This window comes from Impatiens glandulifera, chromosome 6 (assembly GCF_907164915.1).
Source record: "Impatiens glandulifera chromosome 6, dImpGla2.1, whole genome shotgun sequence".
Taxonomy (NCBI): domain Eukaryota; kingdom Viridiplantae; phylum Streptophyta; class Magnoliopsida; order Ericales; family Balsaminaceae; genus Impatiens; species Impatiens glandulifera.
The window spans coordinates 5,188,835-5,210,481 of NC_061867.1; the positions used below are offsets into that span (position 1 = coordinate 5,188,835).

A 21,647-nucleotide genomic window follows, 5' to 3' on the forward strand; every position below is an offset into this window, starting at 1 on the left:
GAAAGATGAATGTTATACGATGGATGCTAGTAGCTCAAGTGATGGTTTAAGTCGTGAAATTCGTCATGTAACAGTAATGGTTGATCAGTTAGTCAAAACATCAGTTTGTTCTCTTAAAAAAATTGGAGGGTTGCAATCAATAATGCTCGATGGCAGAGATGATGATGGAAATGTCACAAATAAGATTTTGAGTGCCTTTAAGTATCTTCCGTCTTTACGTGTCCTTGAAGTAAGATGTTGTGTGCAATATGAAGATTTGCGTTACGTGGGATATCTAAAACATCTTAGATACTTATACATTTCCTATAGTCAGACAACATTGCCTGATAGTATTTGTGATCTCTTGAACTTAGAGACTCTGAAACTCAATAATTGTCCTAAACTTGAAAGTTTGCCTATAAATATGAGGGACCTTGTTAATTTGAGACATCTTTATTTGGAGGATTGTAATGCATTAAAATATATGCCTAGAGGGATGGGGAAATTGAAACATCTAAAGACGTTAAACTTGTTTGTGATAGGCAAGAAGGAGAGATTGTCAACTAGATGAATTAAGAGAATTGAATATCCGCGGCAGATCATTGAAAATTAAGAACCTTGGAAGAGTTAGTGATGCATCTATTTCAAGAGGAATAAGTATGGCTAAAATGTCGAGTATCAATAAACTGGAGTTGGAATGGAGATCTGATGAAGATGACGAAGTTGATGATAATCATACCAAGACTAGACATGAGAAAATAAGTATAGCTCTAGAGGTTTCAACTGCCAGGATGAAGAAATTAAGAATGATTGGTTACAAAGGTTTGAATCCCCCTGAATGGGTGGGAAACTCATCTCCTTCTCCAACACATTTTAAAAGTAATTATAGTAGTGCTATTAGCAATGACAATGAAATGATAGTACTATTCCCTTTGCTAGAGGAATTGGAGATTTTTGACATGATGAATTTGAGAAAACTGGTGTCACCCTATTGGAGTACTGGAGCATTCCCTAAACTATGCACGCTAAAGATATCTGATTGCCCAAAGCTAGGGAGGTTGCCGCCAGATCTGAAAGCACTCAAAGATGTAAGTATTGAAGGTGAATGCTCGGATGAATTGTTATATAGCATTTTGAATCTTAAGGGTCTCACTTATCTCGAACTTGGTGCATTGAATAATGATGTGGAGCACATATTCACCGTCAATAACAAGAATGGAATTGAAGCAGTGTCATTCCCTTTCTTAAAGGTACTTACTATTCGTAACATGAATAATTTGAGAGCATTGGTGTCTCCTACTATTCCTAGTTCCAGAGCATTCCCTAATGTATGGAAGATTCTGATATTTGATTGCCCAAACCTACAGTCCTTGCCACCGCATCTCAAACATGTAAGTGTTTGGGGAGATTGTTCAAATGAGTTGTTGTATAGCATCTCAAATCTTAGTGCTCTCACTCATCTTTCTCTTGTTGGATTGAATGAAAGAAGGGTTTTATTTCCAACTACACAATTAGGAGTACGGTCAACTTTTCAATCTCTTCAATCTCTGCAAATTGTGTGGTGCCGCAAGTTAAGATGTTTGTTTGATGAGAGAATGATAATGCAACAAACATCAAAGTTTAGTGGCTGTGAGAAGCAACAAAAGCATCATCATCTTCAAGGACAAACAGAAAGAACAAGACTCGTGAACTCTCTCACGCAATTGTATATTAGTAATTGTCCCGAGTTGATGATATCATTTGAGGAATTTGGAAACCTCAATATTAATAATTCACTACAGAGTTTGTATATCAGATGTTGTCCTAAGTTGGTGTCTTCAGAAGAAGCATACAATTTTATGGCACTCCTACGTTCCCTTCGAGCAAGACTTGGTCGTCAGAAGTTTGACTATCAGTGATTGTCCTAAGCTGGTGTCTTCAGATGAAGCAGACGATGTATTGGAACTTCTACATTACCTTGGAGCAAGACTTGGTCCTAAGAACTTCTATGTAGATATCATAAGGGAATAACAGATCAGAGTCAATTACAAGGTACATACAAAAATAATTATATTCATCCATTAATTGCATCTATTATTAATTATCTGCTATTATTAGTTAATGACTTGTAATTAGCTTATATAATAACTTCATTGCAGATAACCTAAAGGTTAGTACCTATATAACTAAACTAGAGAAATAATTTCACAGTAGATATTCTATTCCAAAAGAAAGACGACGAGCAGAGCATAGTGGCCATATAACCAAATTTGGTACATATTCTTCTATTGCAGAGCTCTGTTTCTATGATTTTATTTTAAAACCAAATATTTATGTACTAAAAGATAATTCTAACTTTCTCTGGTATACCTTGTTTCTTTCACTATTTGATTTTCACTTTCCATTATCCATCAAACTTATGGCTAACTATTTATAAAATCTTTTGCATCAGGTAATTTCTGCTGGTAGAAAGTTGAGAAGTTGCTGTTGATGCGCCAAATTGATAAAAGCCAAATGTTCTATACAAGGATTTTATCTAATTTTGCTTGAAGCTTTAATTGGATTTCAATTTTTACTTTTACATATTTGATTTCATGCATATATAGTTAGATCTCTATCTGTTGATCATAAAATGTCTACAGTTAGAATACTTGTTTTGTCAAGTATGTCAATGGGCTGTTATTGAGACTCTTGATTTATGATTGATAGCCAACAAACATTCTTTGGGCTGTTATTATGATGAATCTGATTGATGTTATATTTTATGATCTGATTGAAATGGTGATGTTTTCCAATATATGTTTTCATCTAAAAATGAAAACTAACGAGTTTAGAATGTCACTTGAGTAATGATTTTGAAACTTAAAAAGAAAACTTAATGTATTTTACATGTTCAAACATGCAAAATGCTTACTGGTTGTATAAAAATGTGATGTTATGTGCAAAATATGATTCAAACTAACTACGCTAAAAGATAAGATTGATTGATTGATCTTAATCAACACATATTTTCTCATATAGGAAAATTGCTATAGTCTTCAATACAAATATGTATAATATAGAGGCTCCGACGAGGCTAAATATGATTAAAGACCTTCGCAGGGAGGCTCCGACGAGACGGTGATGAAGGAGAAAATGAGAAGCTTGACAAATTCCCATGGCATCTTATCTGTAAAAAAAAAAGGTTAACATAATCAGGTCCTTATTCATATAGAGGTGATAATTCTCTGTTTATGCCTGGCTTGGGTGCGGAAATATTACAGATATATGATCTTAAACAATGAAACTTGAAGGATATAAGAAAAAAAATTCAATATATAATTAATAAATTATAATTAGAAATGTATTTTATGTCTTGAAAATATGATCTAAATTGATGTCAACAACATATAGATTTAAGTTTTAATTTACTTTTTCACAATATTGAATCTTTATATATGTTCTTTCTTTGGTCACTATAATAAATCTGACTTACTTTCTTCGGTGTTCAAAAGCGTCGCTAAATAACTCGTCAACGCTTTTATAAGCGTCGCAAGTATAATGTTCGGCGAATTATTAGCGACATATATTTTAGCGCCGTTCAGATAGAAATAAGCGTCGCTAAATGAATTTATTTTACAAGCATTTTTTACCGAAATTATTCTTTTAACCTTTTTTCCAGCTTTTTTTTTTGCAATTTGTTTCCGGCATTTGTTTTGCGTTTTTTTTTTTTATCAAAGTATTATTTTTTTTGCATTTTTAGTTTAAATAATATTAAAATAAATTTAATTTAAACCTATAAAAAGGTATTTACTCACAACTTTTATATAAAAATATTTTTCTAATTAAAACCTAAAAAAGAAAAAGAGTGATATTCTAAAGCTCTCTAGTCTCTATCTCCTTTTATGATCTATTATATGTCAACATAATAAAAGAATAAAAATTTATTAAAAAATATACATTACACATAAAAGATAAAGCACCAAACAATACAACAACATGATCATCGTACTAAAGTAATAACAAATTGTTGTAACGAGATCTTCTGTTAATAATATAAAAAGAAGAAAAAAAAGTAATTTAGTTTCAAAGATCATAATTATTTCATAACCAGACCTTCATCAACCACCAAACAGCATGATGATTTGCACAAATAACCTTTTTTTAAATTCTCAACTTAGGTTCTTTTTGAAGTCATTTTCACCTACTTAATAAGTATAAATGTGTTTTTAATAATTCATACGTCTGAAAGAGTTGTTTTCTTCTTCTAATATTAATAATATAAACAATTTAAGTAAGACTACAACTGTAATGTCTACTAGCGAATTTAAGTTACACTAGCGAACGATCTGGTCATATCCAACAAAAGAAAACGGTTATGATCTACGTCGCTACATAGATCATTTTCGAAAGTGGAGGTGATTTTGAAACGAATCCAGAAATTAGAGCTAGAGTTAGGATCCAAAAAACTTCTCGAGCCCTCTCTACTATATTGCCAATGAATGGAAATTGACCAATTTATTCTCTGGCTGGTATACAGGAAAAGGTTGACAACAAAAGACAGAATTTGAAAATACATAAACAATCCTGATATCAATTGTGTTCTATGTTCGGGAGTTGAGGAAAGCATAAATCATTTATTTGGGGAATGCTCTTTTGTAATACAAATCTGGAAGATGTATGCTGCAAACATGAACATCATCAATTTTCCAGGAATATGGAAAGAAATCCAAGAGTGGATGAAGAATAAAGCAAAAAGAAGATCCTTCTATGTAAATGTTGAAATGCTATTTTGAAGCAGTAATCTACAATATCTGGAAAAAAAGAAATTCAAGAACTCACAGTGGAAGAAGTAGAACCGCTGAAGATATTTGGAGAGATATAACTTCAGATGGAAATGCACTCATTCAATCCTGGAGAGGAATCGAAAGAATGAAGAGAATAGAAAGCTCTGCCAGATATGAGATATTTCATTTGAGAAGGTCACAAGTAGAATAAAAGTAAAAACGATGTAGGCTCTAATTGATTATTATTATTGTCTGTAATTCAATTATTGTTTCATTGTTAAATCTAGAAATTGTCTAGATCTGATCTTAAACTTTTGTATTTTTTTCACTTTTTTGGGTTTTTTTAATGAAATGGCACTAAACTGTTTTCAAAAAAAATAAAAAAATAAAACAAAATAAAAATAAGACGATGGTCTGGGCTTCAACATTTGCTCTTGGTTTTGGTTCTGGTTTGAGCTGCCTATGAGTTCAAGCCCAAAATTAACTGAATCAAAAATTAGGGTGTGTTTGGTAATCCTGGAATTGGCATTAAAATTTCTTATATTTGTTAGACACTTTAATATTAAGAATTGAAATTGGAATTAAAATTTCATTTGAATTCAATATAGTGTTAATTTGATAGTTATAAATTCCAATCTTTTTAGGTCAAAATTGTAAATTCAAATTAACACGTTTTTCACGTTTTTAACATGTTTAACACGTTTTTTTACACATTAAACATGTTTATCACGTTTATGTCACGTTTAACACGTTTTTCACACGTTCAATATGTTTTGGCACGTTTAACACGTTTTTGACACGTTTAATACGTTTTTAACACATTTAACACATTTTAAACACATTTAACATGTTTTTCACGTCCTTGATACGTTCAACACGTTTTTGACACGTTTAACATGATTTTTCACGTTTTGAACACGTTTAACACGTTTTTTCCACATTTTGGCACATTTTACACGTTTAACAAGTTTTCACATATTCAACACGTTTTTGACACATTTAACACATTTATCATGTTTTTGGCACGTTAAACACGTTTTTGATATGTTTAACACGTTTTTTTACGATTTTGACATGTTTACCACATTTTTGATACGTTTTGACATGTTTAACAAGTTTTTCACATATTTGACACGTTTAACACGTTTTTGACACGTTTTCATGTTTTTAACACGTTTAAAACGTTTTTAACACATTAAACACGTTTATCATGTTTTTGACATGTTTAACACGTTGACATTTTTCACATGTTTTTTACGTTTTTGACACGTTGATATTTTTCACATGTTTTTACGTTTTTCACACATTTTTAACACGTTTTTGACACGTTTAAAACGTTTTTTACGTTTTGGCATGTTTAACAAATTTTTCACTTATTTGGCACGTTTAACATATTTTTGGTACGTTTAACACGCTTTCACGTTTTTGACACGTTTAACACGTTTTTATCAAATTAAACACGTTTATCATGTTTTTGGCACGTTAAACACGTTTTTGACACGTTTAACATGTTTTTCACGTTTTTGACACGTTTTAAAACATATTAAACACATTTTGACACGTTTAACACGTTTTTCATGTTTTTGGCACGTTTAACACGTTTTGGTATGTTTAACACATTTTTGGCACGTTTAATACGTTTGATAAATTTTGACACATTTATCACATTTTGACATGTTTAATACGTTTTGCCCTGTTTAACACAATTGTGACATGTTCAAAACGTGTTAAATATGCCCAAAATGTGTTAAACATGCCAAAAACGTGACAAACATGTTAAACGTGCCAAAAATGTGTTGTACTTGTCAAAATGTGTTAAACGTACCAAAACCGTGTTAAACATGTTAAAAAACTGTTAAACATGTCAAAAAAGTGTAAAACGTGCCAAAAACATGTTAAACGTGTGAAATAATGTTAAACGTGTTAAACATGTCAAAATGTGTTAAACGTACCAAAACCGTGTTAAACATGTTAAAAAACTGTTAAACGTGACAAAAATGTGTAGAACATGCCAAAACCATGTTAAACGTGTGAAATAATGTTAAACATGTTAAACATGTCAAAAACGTGTTAAACGTGAAAACGTGTTAAACTTATCAAAAACATGAGAAAACATGTTAAACGTATTAAAAATGTCAAAAATGTGTTAAATGTGCCAAAAACGTGAAAAACGTGTGAAAACGTGTTAAACATGCCAAAACGTGAAAAATGTGTTAAATGTGTCAACAATGTGTAAAACATGTGAAAAACGTGTTAAATATGTCAAAAACGTGTTTTATGTGCCAAAACATGAAAACATGTTAAACGTGTGAAAAACGCGTTAAACATGTTAAACGTGTGAAAAACATGTTAAACATGTTAAACGTGCTATACATGTCAAAACGTGCCAAAAATGAGAAAACGTGTTAAACTTGTCAAAATATGTGAAAAACATGTTAAATGTATTAAAAATGTCAGAAACATGTTAAACATAACAAAAACATGAAAAACATGTTAAACGCGTGAAAATGTGTTTTAAGTGTGAAAATGTGTTAAACATGTCAACAAAAACGTGTTTAAATGTGCCTAAAACGTGTTAAACGTGTAAAAAAATGTTGAACGTGTTAAAATGTCAAAAACGTGTTAAATGTGTTAAACATGTTAAAAATGTATTAAACGTGTCAAAGACGTGAAAACATATTTAAGAAGTTAACATTTTGAACCGATATTTTATTTTACAAACATAGGAATTGGAATTGAATTACAATTCTATCATTTTCCAAACATAGGAATTGGAATTGAATTACAATTTTATAGTTTTCTCCAACATAGAAATTAAATTGTAATTCAATGTCAATTCTCATGAAATTGGAATTAGAATTCCATTGCCAATTTCAATTCCAATTCCCCTCATCAAATACACCCTAAAAAAAATTATAAAAAAAAAAAGAAAGAAAGAAGACATTATTCATTTTATTTTATTTTCATTTGTTTGATTTTTGTTTTCATTGTGCTAGGCTCTTTGAGTGTGATTCAATGAATTAAACAAACTTAAATAAATAAAAATAAAATGCAACGGTAAGTCAAGGCCCATTTGCTTAGCTTAAAAAGAGATAAACCGAGAAAAGTGTGAATAAAATAAAATACGACGATCAAATCCTAGTCGATTTCAAATTAGGATTAAATATAGAAATATTCCGACTAGGTATTCGGATTTTTATTTATCTTAAACTTTTTTGAATAATAACCCTAACACGTGAAATGGAATTATATGTTTACTTTTGTGTGTTATCTTGGAGACTAATAAATTCATTTTGACATTCCATAAGTTTAGACACCATAGGTCGGACATGATCTTTCTATTTTATCTCGGAAAAACTACCTGCCCAAAGAAAAACAATCTGAACCCAATAACCTAAGGCATGGACGACCACCCAGAAGCTCGAAGATTTTTCTCTTGAAATTGGAATTATACGCCTTCATGTAGAGAATATATAGTTTGGTATTGTCATTTAGGCCCAATTCGTTGCAATGTGTGTCATTTGGGTCTTTTTATCTAAAATAGAATATTTATGTCATCCCAACCTAAATCCACCACTTTATTTATTTACCACTCAATTTCTTGTGAATTTTACCAGAACAAAAATGAAAATGTTACATTCAAATGACCAAATACATTGCCTAGAGACCACAAACAACATTGTGTTAGAGCTTTTTCTCGAGTGTCACCAAAAACCGAAACGATAAAGGATATCTAAACTTGTGTTTTTACGCATTTTCTTTCTCCGTCTCTCAAAGAAAAATTCGAGTGACGATTCTAATCTCAAAATTTGCATTTTTCAAAGTTTTATCTTTTAATCTTCTTTTCTTTTTATCTAGAGAATTTTTTTGGAGATAATCGACATTCCATGAGAATAAACGTCTTTGTTATCCTACAAATTTTTAAACAAATTCGAGAACCATTGATGAAAGAATGAAATGACACAAGTGAACTCGGGTAGAGATGTAATTATTTTGTATTATTGCTTGTTTTTCCTTCATTTCTTATTCATGACTTTATTTCTTGTTAATGATTAAGTAGTACTATTGACCACTTTAATGAGTCAAAGAAATTAGGCCATGGATCACTCTCACATTAATCAAACAAATCCATTTGTATTCTATTTTCACATTTGAATATCCTCTCTTTTCTCTTTAAATAATAAAGAGATGCTCATTTGAATAAAATAATTTCCACTGTCTCCGCACTCTTTAGGGATTGGGTATAGAATAAATGATGTCACAAATTAAACAGAGAAAAATAATTCAAATATAAACTTTCATTTTAGACCTATTCCTTCCTTTTTTTCATATTAATTAGAAATTAATAAGTCATGCGTCTCTTTGATTTTTTTGGGTAGAATAATATGATTTATTAAATTCGTGAAGAATATAAGCTTAAAATAAAAAGATAGATAGATAAAAATGATCAACCAAATATCATTCGTGAAGGCTTAAGGTGCAAAACAAAGACTAGTTATCAATGTTTTTAGCTGCATTGAAGATTTTCTCATCTTCATTGTGAAAAAACATGGTCCCTTAATGTGTATTCATCCGATAATGATCTCTCCATTGTGATTTCCCTTTATCTCGATATTGCAAGTTTAGGTTGAAAACATTAAGTTTATCTTCACATGTATATTAGTTATGAGAAGTCGGGTCGCTTTTTCACCGGAGCTTTCTTGGTGTTTCGTTAGTGTTTATATTATATATGAGTTGTGCGGCATAGGAAAATTCGTCTAAAGGTCATACATCAATATTCTCTCAATATTTTTTTTATAATATTCAGTCCAATTTGTTATAAGGTTCTCCATTTTTTTTTTGTGAGATTTCTCTTTCAGTTTGATTCATATATTATATTGAGTGCATCTCCTTGTTGTTGACCCCTACAAATTAATTAGGTAAACTATCCCACTAAGTCATCTTTTTCGTTTATAACATTCTTACTAGCAGATAATTTTTTTTAAATTAATAATGTCGGGATCAAATAAATTTATTAATTTAAAAAGTTATTAATTTATCGATTAATTAATAATTATTATTTTATCGATAAATTAATAATTATTAATTTAAAGAGTTTTTAACCGATTTAACGTATAATTCATATACTCGTATAAAATAAATAATTATACATACCAAACAAAAAGGGAAATTAGGCTATGCCTCTTAGAATTATGTTGTAGCGAACAATCTATGCCTCTTAGAATTACGTTGACGAAGAAACTCAAGACCTCGAGACTATAATCAATCGATGTGGCTATCGTAATAAGATGGATATTGACAATCTAATGAACTACTCAAGTGATAATGAAACATGTTCGGAGGTTCAGAGTTTATCTGATATTGTGGGTACTATGATTGATAACAATACAGAGGATGACGGCGAAGATGATACGATGTCTTTGGAGCCTATTAAGTGAAAGAAAGCACTTATGACATCGAACAATCTTCACAACTTTATGATACAATACAAAACACAACACTTGAGCTAGTGGATGCAATAAGAAAAGTTAGAGATGAACTCCAAATAGATTTGAACTTTAAAGGAAACTAGACAACTATTGAATCATTTCAATAGAGTTTAATATATATGTTTTTAGTTTCTATGAATTATGAATTTATGATTTTATGATTTTTTCTTGGGACCGAAAATTATAAAGGGATCTCCCGAAAAAAATATTATCTTATTATTTTATCAAGTTTTTCAAATTTTTACATTGGCCTAAGTCGAGATTGGACAAATTTATTATTTTAGAGAGTTTATAAATTTACCCAATATTAATTTAAAGAGTTTCTACTCTACTACTTAATTAACCTTTATAATTAAGTAGAGAATTATTTGTTATTCAATTTCATAAATAAATAATATTTGTATATATTAATTACTCGTGCAAATGCTAATATATATTAATAACCAATCATGTTTTTGGTTCTATAAATTTTTAGAATGTGAGCTTAAAGATGAACTCAATTATAATAGTAATACTTAAATTAAGTATTGAAGTAGTACTATTCATCCTTTTCTACTTCAATAGTTAAGTAGTACTATTCACCACTTTAATGAATTAAAAATTTAGGACACTCACATTTATCAAATAAATCAATTTGTATTCTATTTTCAGTTTTAAATATTATCTATTTTCTCATTAAATAATAAAGAGATGCTCATTTGAAAACATCTATACATTGATAACTTGTTTTAAACAAAGTAAATATTATCTATTTCCTAACATAATCATATTAAACTATCTCAATTAGTTGTCATATCCAAATTTACTTTACCCATTAAATTAAATTCTTGTAATATTAACTAGATGAAACTACACATTATAAAGCTAGATAAAACATCTATACATTGATAACTTGTTTTAAACAAAGTAATTTTGTAACCGCAGCGAATTTTGTTATTGATTTGAAAATTTTGTTACAACTACCTTAATATCTGCTGGTTTAGCTAATATGTTTGAATTCTCTCATACAAATTAAATCTAAGCATTTGTGACTCATGAATGGTTTTAATTAAATTGAAAGTCATCACATGATGCATCATGGTGCACAATTACCCTGTGAAAATAAAGCTAAAGAGAACACCACAATCGTCAATAATAATAAAAAAATGTCTATATTTTTATTTTAGAAAGTTAACTCCAATTACTTATACTTTTGATATTTAATTCCTCATTTTCAAATCATAAGATTTTTGCATCTCGTGTTCTTGAGTGGGTGTGTCATGATCAACTTTAGTTCAAGCATATTATATCTCCTCTACCTTTTCCAGCGCATAAAAGTGTCGTGGTAGCAGAATTGTAGGTTACGGCAACACTTATTTATGCGCCGGTAAAATTAATTTAAGTGTCGCCATATGTACTGTATTTTTTTTATTTGAGCAAATTTCTTTATCTTTAATTTTTTGAATTATTATCTAAATTCAACAATTCCATCTAAATATTTTTTTAATAATGAACCAAAATACTCTATGATATGACACACACCAAGCTTTTATTCATATTATTATTATTATTACAAGTATCGGATTTCAAATGTTTTATACATCGTAGTTGCACTAAATTGAAGAAAAACCATAAATAAGTTTTTTTTTTCATTATTAAAAAAACATGTCCCCTACTTAGGACATGATATACCTAATTATATTTGAAAGGGTCAACAAAGAGGTGCCCTGAAAAAAAAGTGGTGAAATAATATTTAACAATAGTTTTTTATAGTGGTGAAATAATATTTAACAATAGTGTTTTATATTTTTAACTTAAATTAAAGTATTTTCTATATGTGAAGATAGTTTAATATCTCCAACAGAATTGGAATATAATTTTAGTAGTTATTAAAACAAAATATAAATATTTATATTAATCGGCCAAAAATAACTAAAAGTGTTGAAGAGTCATGTTTACAAAACTATTCTCAATACCTTAAATTGAAATTTATGCAACTTTCTAAATATATAAATTTTTATAAATTTTTTTAATAAATGAAAAAACAAATAATTTAGTTAGCTTGAAGATCTTTGAATCAACCGTCCCTGATTTCTTAAGTAATCAAATCGTTTTTTTTTTTAATGTTATGACTTCTTTTTTTTTCTTTTCTTTTTCTTCTCACATATTTAAAGTTTTGGACATTACATGTTAAACGATCTTGGTGACTATCTTTTCGTCAACTAAAGAGTTTAAGCTTTGATTTGAAATAAAATTATAAACCAATATTAACTTATTATACTTAATTCTTCATGTTAGAATATATATATATTAAATATTTATGCTAATATAAAAGTATATATTTGTTCACTGAATCACTAAGTTAAGATCTGTCAATAATTTATTCTCAGAAAATTCAAGGAAATTGTGGTGTGAGTCATGCAGGCTATGGTCCACACGGAAAGTGTAGTCCAATTTGTATGTGATTTATTTCAATTTATGTTCTCCAGTAGGCACCAATATTGTGAGTACCAAAATACCAATATTTTGTGAGAAGTTTATTCATCTGATTTGATTGAGAGATAAATCAATTACTATCATGGTTGATGCAGCTCTAATAAGTGGTTTGCTTTCAAATTTGGCACCTCTAAGTAACAATAAATTCTCGTTGTTTTGGAATTTCAAGAAGGAGGTTCATAACCTATCGAGCACACTATCTGCAATTAATGCTGTACTCAAAGATGCTGAGAGAAAGACGGTGCGGGAGAAGGACGAACAAACAGAAGATTGGTTGCGAAAACTTAAAGATGTATTGTATGAAGTTCGGGACATCATGGATGAATGCAGCTTTAAAGATCTTCGTCTTCAAGTCAAAAGTCTTAATGCCTCCTCTTCAACACGGATCCAGGTAATCAACTCAATAACCCAACCTTTTAGCAATACTTGGACGCATTTAAAAGTTGGTCACAAAATTAAGGATGTTCAAGAGAAACTAGACCAAATTTCTTCAGAGCGCCAAAACTTACATTTGCGTGAATCTATTCATGAATCAAAAATAGACAAGTTTACTAGTAGTTGGCGCGAAACCATGTCTCTTTCGAGTACTAATAATCAAATATATGGGAGAGATAAGGAGAAGAAAGAGATAATTGATATTCTACTCAATAATACATTGAGTGTTAGTGTTGCCAAAACGATATCTGTTCTTCCAATTGTTGGGATTGGGGGTCTAGGTAAAACAACACTTGCCCAAATGGTCTTCAACGATGACCAGGTTTCTAACCATTTTGATCCCAAAATCTGGGTTTGTGTTTCTGATGAATTTGATATTAAGTTGGTGATAAAAGCAATCATAGGATCAAATAATGAAACTTCTTTGGAGAAATTGCAGAAAATTATTCAAGATCAATTGAGAGGGAAAAGGTATTTGATTGTATTGGATGATGTTTGGAATGAAGATAGAGATGAATGGAATAAGTTGAGTTCTATATTAGATTGTGGATCAAATGGTGCGTTCGTTCTTACCACGACACGTAAAAAAAGTGTGGCCAAAATCATGAAAACAATTCCACATTTTGAATTATCGTCGCTATCTGAAAATGATTGTTGGTTATTATTTGAAGAACGTGCATTTGAGCATGGAAAACCAAAACCTCCCAACTTCATTAATATTGGTAAAGAAATAGCTAGAAAATGTAAGGGTGTTCCATTAGTTGCCAAGATGTTGGGAAGTCAATTGGGGTTCAGTGAGGACGACGAAAAGGAATGGTGTAGAATAAGAGATAGGGAGATATGGGAGATATCTCAAAATGAAAAATATGATATCTTGCCTATTCTAAGGTTGAGTTACTATGACCTCACTTATCATTTGAGAAGATGCTTTGTGTTTTGTGCCATATTTCCCAAGGATACTGAAATTGAGAAGGATAAATTAATCCAATTGTGGATGGCTCATGGTTTAATACCTACCATTCAAAATCAAGAAGTTGAAGATGTTGGGAATACAATTTGGAAAGAATTGTTTTGGAGATCTTTTTTTCAAGATGAAAAAAAGAACAAAAATTGGGATGATATAGTTTATACAACATGTAAGATGCACGATTTTATGCATGATCTTGCCCAATCTATTATGAAAGATGAATCTTATACAATGAATGATAACATCTCTAGAAGTGATGGTTTTGGACGAAATATTCGCCATCTAACAGTAATGGTTGATCAGTTAGACAATACATCAATTTGTTCTCTTAAGAAAATTGGAGGGTTACAATCAATAACGCTCCATGACAGAGATGGTGGAAATGTCAAAAAGGAGATTTTGAGTTTCTTGAAGGAACTTCCGTCTTTACGCGTCCTTGAAGTAAGACGTTGTGTGCAATATGAAGATTTGTGTTATGTGGGATGTCTAAAACATCTTAGATATCTAGACATTTCCTATAGTCATATGACAGCATTGCCTAATAGTATTTATGATCTCTTGAACTTACAAACTCTAAAACTCAATTATTGTTATGAGCTTAAAAGTTTGCCTAGCGATATGAGGGACCTTATTAACTTGAGACATCTTTATTTGGAGGGTTGTAATGGATTAAATTATATGCCTAGAGGGATGGGACAATTGAAACATCTGAAGACATTAAGCTTCCTTGTGATAGGCAAGAAGGAGAGAGACTGTCAATTAGATGAAATAAAAGAATTGGATATTCGCGGATCTTTGAAAATTAAGAGCCTTGGAAGAGTTAGTGATGCATGTATTGCAAGAGGGATAAGTATGGCTAAGATGTCGAGTATCAATAAGTTGGACTTGGAATGGAGATCTAAAGATGAAGTTGATGATAATGAGACCAAGAGTACTAGGCATGTTAAAATTGGTGAAGCTCTAGAGATTCCAACTTCAAGGCTAAAGATACTAAAAATGAGTGGTTATAAAGGTGTGAATTTCCCTAAATTGAGGGAATTGGTGTCTCCTACTATTCCTAGTCCCCGAGCATTCCCTAATTTATCGAAGATTGAGATATCCGATTGCCCAAAGCTAGGGGCCTTGCCACCACATCTCAAAGCACTCAAACATGTAACTGTTTCAGGTGAATGTTCGGATGAGTTGTTATATAGTATCTCAAATCTTACTTCTCTCACTCATCTCTCTCTTAGTTTTATGGATGAAAGAAGTGTTTTATTTCCAGCTTCTAAGGCATTAAAGTCATATGGTTGGTCAACCCCTGTGCCCAATATTGATGCACAATTAGGAGTATGCTCAACTTTTCAATCTCTTCAATCTTTGTCTATTGTGGGGTGCGACAAGTTAATGCATTTGTTTGACAAGGGAATGATAATGCAAGAGACATTAAAGATCAGTGCCTACCAGAAACAACAAAAGCATCATCATCATCGTCGTCTTCAAGGACAAACAGAAAGAATAAGACTAATGAACTCTCTCACGGAATTGGATATTTACGAGTGTCCGGAGTTGATGATATCAGTTGAGGAATTTGGAAAACTCAATATTAATAATTCACTACGGAGATTGACTATCAGGGGTTGTCCTAAGTTGGTGTGCGAAGAAGAAGAAGACGAAGTTATGGTACTCCTAGGTTCCCTTCGAGCAAGACTTGGACATAAGAAGTTCACAGTAGATATTTTTGAGGGAGAGCAGATTTGGTATGTAGGCAAACATCTATTATATTCATTCAGTAACATATATGTTTTTTTTAAATGGTCCATGTAACATATATATTTTATTATATATAATTATATCTGTTGTTTAATAAATTTTATAGGTTTGAGGTGAACAAAAGCAATTAAAGGTGTGCAACGTCGTCAATTTAGAAGTGATTCTAAGGTTAGTTGACATCAATGAACACAATTAAGAAATGTGCTTCAATGGTTTTTATATCATTTGTATGAATCATTTAAGAAACATAGAACAACGATTTAGTAGATAAGGTTCAAAATGAAGTAAATGACTATAGGCTAAATGTTGGTAATGAAGAACAAATAATTAAAATGTGGCTAGCCTTCCTTCAAGATCTTCATCAAATCTAAAGGACTTGTAATTTCTTGATATGCAGTGATAACCTAAAGGAGTGGGTAGTGGAATCAACACAAGGTTAGTACCTATATTACTAAACTAGACAAATAATTATATTATTGATTTTGTAATGGTTTCTTAATTAATCTTATTGAATTGGTTGTCAGAAAGTAGGTGTTCTATTGGAAAAGAAAGACGAAGAGCAGAGAATAGTGGCCATATAACCAAATTTGGTACATTCTTCCATTGCAGAGCTTTGTTTCTATGATTACAAGGATTTCATCTAATTTGATTTTAAGCATATATAGTAAGTTAGATCTATTTGCTGATCAAAAAAAGTCTACAGTTGTTTGGTAAGAGTTAGAATACGTGTTTTGTCAATGATGTAAATGGGCTGTTGTTATTGGGACTCTTGATTTATAATTGATGGTCATTAAACTTTGTTTGGGATGTTATTATGATGGATCTGATTGATTTATGATTGATGTAAATAGACTGTTATCTTAATATATGTTTGTAAATATATGTTTTCATCTTAATTAGTATTTTTACGGGGTAATAGCGAGGAGGTAAAGTTATGACAAGAATCCTCTTTTCATTTCTTCAGATATTTTGGCAATTGATGCTCTTCAGAAAATGATTCAAGGTAAAACTAGGGTCCTTCTTTTGACCTCAAGGAGGTAAAGTTGGTCTTATCTTCTATTGGTGGTCAAAGAGGTAAAGTTTGGTCTTATCTTCTATTGGTGTTTGTAATAGTTTGGTTTTAATCTTTCCTTTTTTTGGACATCATCTTGAACTTGTCATTTGTTGGTACATGGATGATTGTCTTGTTTGGACCGTTTGATCACTTGGTTTGATTGGATTGGATTGGATTGTTTTGTGATTGTTTGATCATTTGTTTCTTTTAGATTGTTTGATGTTCGATTTTGCGAAATAAAGAGCGAGTAACAAAGCATTAAGAGTGGAGACAAATTCTTAATAGTAGCAGGAAACAAAGACATTCCTATCTTGAATGTTATATAATGAGATTATAATAATATTTCGTAATTTAGTATAATTGAAAATAACATTTCTTATTATATGTTGGTTGAACATCTTTAAATAAATATTGTTTTCATTACTTTATCTTATAATATGGTTTGTACTTAGAGTTTGAAATTATTTACAAATGCTTTCTCATTTGATCTGAGATGCCAGTGTTTTTCCTGTTTTTTTCAAGATGGGGAACACATAGATAATGCAGCTTCTTCACTAATCTTTTATTCATCTGGACAGGTGGCTTCACTTTTCAATGTAAATGGAAGCAGCCGTGTATTCAATGGAGGAGGTTCCTCGAATTTCTGCAATACATTATGTGGCTGGCGGCTTTGGATGCTTAGAAACATAAACATTTGGAAGAAGAGTAGAAAGAGTGAATTTAAAAGTCTGCAGATTCTAGACACAAATCAGCCAAAAGAGTTTAATGAAGCATCCCCAACCAATGAATAACGTATTGATGAGAAAACAGCACCTATCAGTTCGCTAAGTGGTTAGTTATTGTTTCGTACACGAGAAAATTGGATTGGTTATATAATATGTGTAGAAAAAACATATAGTTTTTTTTATTCCACTTATTTTCCTTAAAATATTTATTTCAATCTTCTAGTTTTGTAATAATTATGCTCATTTAATAGGGAAACATGCACAACTTTTAGATGCAAATTCACAACATTACGATTCCACTCCAACACATACTTCTTTAGTATCCGTGCCATCATTGCAAACATCTAATGTATTCACTAGTTCAGGGTCTTCTGTGGTTATTGCTGTCATTGGAGCTACCGGTGAACTTCTTAGGTCAAAGATCTTTCCTGCACTATTTTATCTCTATTACATTGGTTATCTTCCAGAGTATAGTATATTTTGTAGCATTTATTCTTTTTAAATATTAAAGTTCGAAATAAAAAGCTGTTGCGAAGGTCTAGGAAATCTTAATAACAAGGAAGTTACATTCTCCTTGATTATTGTGTTGAAGTAAGCAATTGATCAATGGATTTTTTTTTATAAAAAAAGTCTATAGCGAAATCGCCGTAGTCTTCGCTTGGGTAGTAGCGATTGGTTATTAAACCAATCGTTATAGGCCTATAGCGATTGATCATCTACCGATCGTCGTTGCCAATTAAGGCAACAACGAGAAGGCTTCTGCCGATTGAGAGCGATTGATATATGACCAATCGCTATAAGCCTATAACGACTGGTCCAACTCTTTACCAAATCATTTCCTCAGCTTTTGGAACTTAAACTAATCAACTATACATGTTCTAAGCTAGCCAATACACATATTCATCCATAAAATTGAGCATGCGCCATGGAGAAGGAAGATCGGGATTGCGAGATCGAGTGTAAGTCAACGGGAGGATTGACCTTTGGGTTGGTACATGAATCATCATCTCCCTCCTATAATTCCGAATAGGATTTGCGAGTGATATCTGAGGAGTCTCCTCCAATTAACATTCTTAGTAATATGCTCCAAATAGTTTTTTTATCAAGCTAATTAGCTAATTGTGAGCCAATTAATGTGGCAGAATGTAAAAAAAAAAATCACCCATAGAAAATGAGGTTCAAGTAAGCCTCAATAGATCTTTGTAACCTGAGAATGAGAATGATCCGCCTATTAGAGTACATGAGGTATCGGAGGAAGAGTCGATTGAGTCAGATGAAGAATATGACGCCGATGATGAGGTATGTGTGGCATTTTCGACTCACAACATGACTTTGGATGAAAACAAATTTTTTGTTAGAGAGATTCATAATGAAGAGTCGGAGGTGTGGCCCAAAATTCACGAATTTACCACATTGACATATAATAAGAGGTGTCAGCTCAAGAAGATTGGTGATCTACCCCCTAGATTCTTGTCAATAGGAAAACGTGTATTGAAGCCAAATTAGATTTTACTCTGAATAAGACTATTTTAATGATTGGTAAAATATTAGCTTAAAATGTTTATGAGCTTAATGATAACGAGAATCGTTGTATTTTTAAACCTCTTGCGAGATCTATTTGAAGTGAAATATGTTATTTTGTAAAACGAAGATTCGTTAGATGGATCAATAGATTGTTAGAGAGCTGTGTAATTGGCAATTTTGTGAATGGGTAGCACTTGACTCTATCGGGGCGTCGGGTGAGATTCTAATTGCTATGAATGATAACGTATTCGAGAAGATGGATGATGATGTTGGAAGATTTTCAGATAGCGTGTAACTTAAGAATTAGGGAGATAACTTCCGTTGGGTGATGTCAGAAGTTTATGGACCGGGACCGGTACTCCACGAAATAAAAGCGAAGTTCTTTAACGAGTTGACAAGAGTGACTAGCTTATGGGATCTGTCAATCATCTTTGTTGGTGATATGAACGAAGTGAGGGAGCCGTTTGAAAGAAAGGGTTTTAGACGATTTATTAGTCAAATGAGAGAGTTCTCTGATACTATTGAGAAACTAGAACTTGTGGATTTGTCACTTGAAAGAGAACGGTATATGTTCAGAATAGACAATGACAATTGTGGATTGTCTCAGTATCGCATTGACATGTTTTTAGTTAGTGAGTCGATATTTTGGAGGGTGGCTAATATTTTTCAAAATGTAATTTAAATAATATTAAAATATAAATTTAATTTAAATCTATAAAAAAGTATTTACTCACAACTTTTATATAGAAACATGTCGCTAATTAAAACCTAAAAAAGGAAAAGAGTTATTTTCTAAACCTCTCTATCTCCTTTTATGTATCTATTATATGTCAATATAATAAAAGAATAAAATTTTATTAAAAAATATACATTACACATAAAAGATAAAGCACCAAACAATACAATAACATGATCATAATTTTTGGTTGGTGGAGAATCAACCCTGTGTGAATGAGTTGGTTAGTCAGATCATCATCGTCCTGAGACCATCTCCAACAAAAAAAAATTCTATTTTCAAACTCATTTAGTTTGAAATGTCACGTTAAACAGTATTTTTCTCCAACCGAAAAACCATTCTCAAACCAAAAAAAATATTCTTATAATATTTTTCTTTACCATAAATTTTATAACTTTTTAATATCACCCCATATATTTTATAATGTTATAAATTAGTTCAAAATATTTTAAAAACACTCTAATATTTTAAATTTGATTATAAATTAATTATAAAAATTTATTAAAAATTCAAAAATTAAAATACACAAACTAAAAATTATTTTTTTAACATTATTATATTTTGTTTTGAATATTATTATAATATTTTATTTTGAACATTATTATTAATTTTAAATATTATTAAAATTTATGTTATATAAAAAATATTATATAAATAAATTAAATTATATAAATAAACTAAATTAATTAATTAAAATAATAAATTATATAAATAAGTTTAATATATAAAATATACCTAAATTAAGTTTAGGAGTTGAATTAGAAGGAAAAAAAGTTTTGAGTTTATGAATAGTACAAACACATTTATCCATTGGAAGAGAGAGTAAATGGTGAAAAACTTTTTTTTAATTTGCGTTTGGGTATCGGTCGGAGGAAAAAGGTGGTTTAGGTATTGGTTTGAGATGCTCTAAAGTAATAATAAATTGTTGTATCGAGATCTTCTGTTAATAATATAAAAAGAAGAAAAAAAAGTAATTTAGTTTCAAAGATCATAATTATTTCATAACAAGACTATCAGCCACCAAACAGCATGATGTTTTGCACAAATAACTTTTTTTTTAAAATTCTCAACTTAGGCTCTTTTTGAAGTCATTTTCACCTAATTAATAAGTATAAATGTGTTTTTAATAATTCATCCGTCTGAAAGAGTTGTTTTCTTCTTCTAATATTAATAATACAAACAATTTAAATAAGACTACAACTGTAATGTCTACTAGCGAATTTAAGTTACACTAGCGAACGATCTGGTCATATCCAACAAAAGAAAACGGTTATGATGTACATTGCTATATAGATCATTTTCGAAAGTGGAGGTGATCTTGAAACGGATCCAGAAATTAGAGCTAGAGTTATGATCCATAAAACTTCTTGAGCCCTCTCTACTATATTGCCAATGAATGGAAACCTGTCGGTTTAGTTTTACATAATAAAACAAAACAAAAATAAGATGATGGTCTGGGCTTCAGCATTTGCTCTTGGTTCTGGTTTGGGCGGCCTATGAGTTCAAACCCAAAATTAACTGAATCAAAAACTATATAAGATGTGTTTGGTAACCCTGGAATTGGAATTGGAATTGGAATTGGAATTGGAATTGGAATTGGAATTGGAATTGGAATTGGAATTGGAATTGGAATTGGAATTGGAATTGGAATTGGAATTGGAATTGGAATTGGAATTGGAATTGGAGTTGGGGTTGGAGGGTCCAATTCCAATTCTTATATTTGTTAGACACTTTAATATTAAGAATTGGAATTTGAATTAGAATTT

At 30.7% G+C, this 21,647-nt stretch overlaps 2 protein-coding genes across 2 annotated transcripts; both read left to right on the forward strand.

Moving 5' to 3' along the window:
• Nucleotides 1-19: 19 nt before the first annotated feature.
• On the forward strand, nucleotides 20-10,162 carry LOC124942993 (putative disease resistance protein RGA3). The gene is made up of 4 exons (XM_047483560.1): nucleotides 20-415; nucleotides 522-1,370; nucleotides 1,801-1,968; nucleotides 9,947-10,162. Exons 1-4 carry the CDS (start codon nucleotides 20-22, stop codon nucleotides 10,160-10,162), a joined length of 1,629 nt encoding a protein of 542 aa, XP_047339516.1.
• Nucleotides 10,163-12,770: 2,608 nt separating this feature from the next.
• On the forward strand, nucleotides 12,771-19,440 carry LOC124942995 (putative disease resistance protein RGA4). Its single transcript, XM_047483561.1, has 6 exons — nucleotides 12,771-15,829; nucleotides 16,240-16,277; nucleotides 16,367-16,432; nucleotides 17,419-17,526; nucleotides 17,873-18,022; nucleotides 19,337-19,440. Exons 1-6 carry the CDS (start codon nucleotides 12,771-12,773, stop codon nucleotides 19,438-19,440), a joined length of 3,525 nt encoding a protein of 1,174 aa, XP_047339517.1.
• The last annotated feature ends 2,207 nt before the right edge of the window (nucleotides 19,441-21,647 follow it).

Excerpts from the sequence above, each read along its gene's own strand:
- LOC124942995 (XM_047483561.1), top strand. The coding sequence starts at position 12,771 with ATGGTTGATGCAGCTCTAATAAGTGGTTTGCTTTCAAATTTGGCACCT. Across the intron at positions 16,433-17,418 it reads TGGCCATATAACCAAATTTG|ATGGGGAACACATAGATAAT; the intron begins GTACATTCTTCC and ends GTTTTTTTCAAG. Across the intron at positions 17,527-17,872 it reads CCGTGTATTCAATGGAGGAG|GGAAACATGCACAACTTTTA; the intron begins GTTCCTCGAATT and ends CTCATTTAATAG.
- LOC124942993 (XM_047483560.1), top strand. The coding sequence starts at position 20 with ATGGATGCTAGTAGCTCAAGTGATGGTTTAAGTCGTGAAATTCGTCAT. Across the intron at positions 416-521 it reads CTATAAATATGAGGGACCTT|GCAAGAAGGAGAGATTGTCA; the intron begins GTTAATTTGAGA and ends TGTTTGTGATAG. Across the intron at positions 1,371-1,800 it reads TGCCACCGCATCTCAAACAT|AAGAAGCATACAATTTTATG; the intron begins GTAAGTGTTTGG and ends TGGTGTCTTCAG.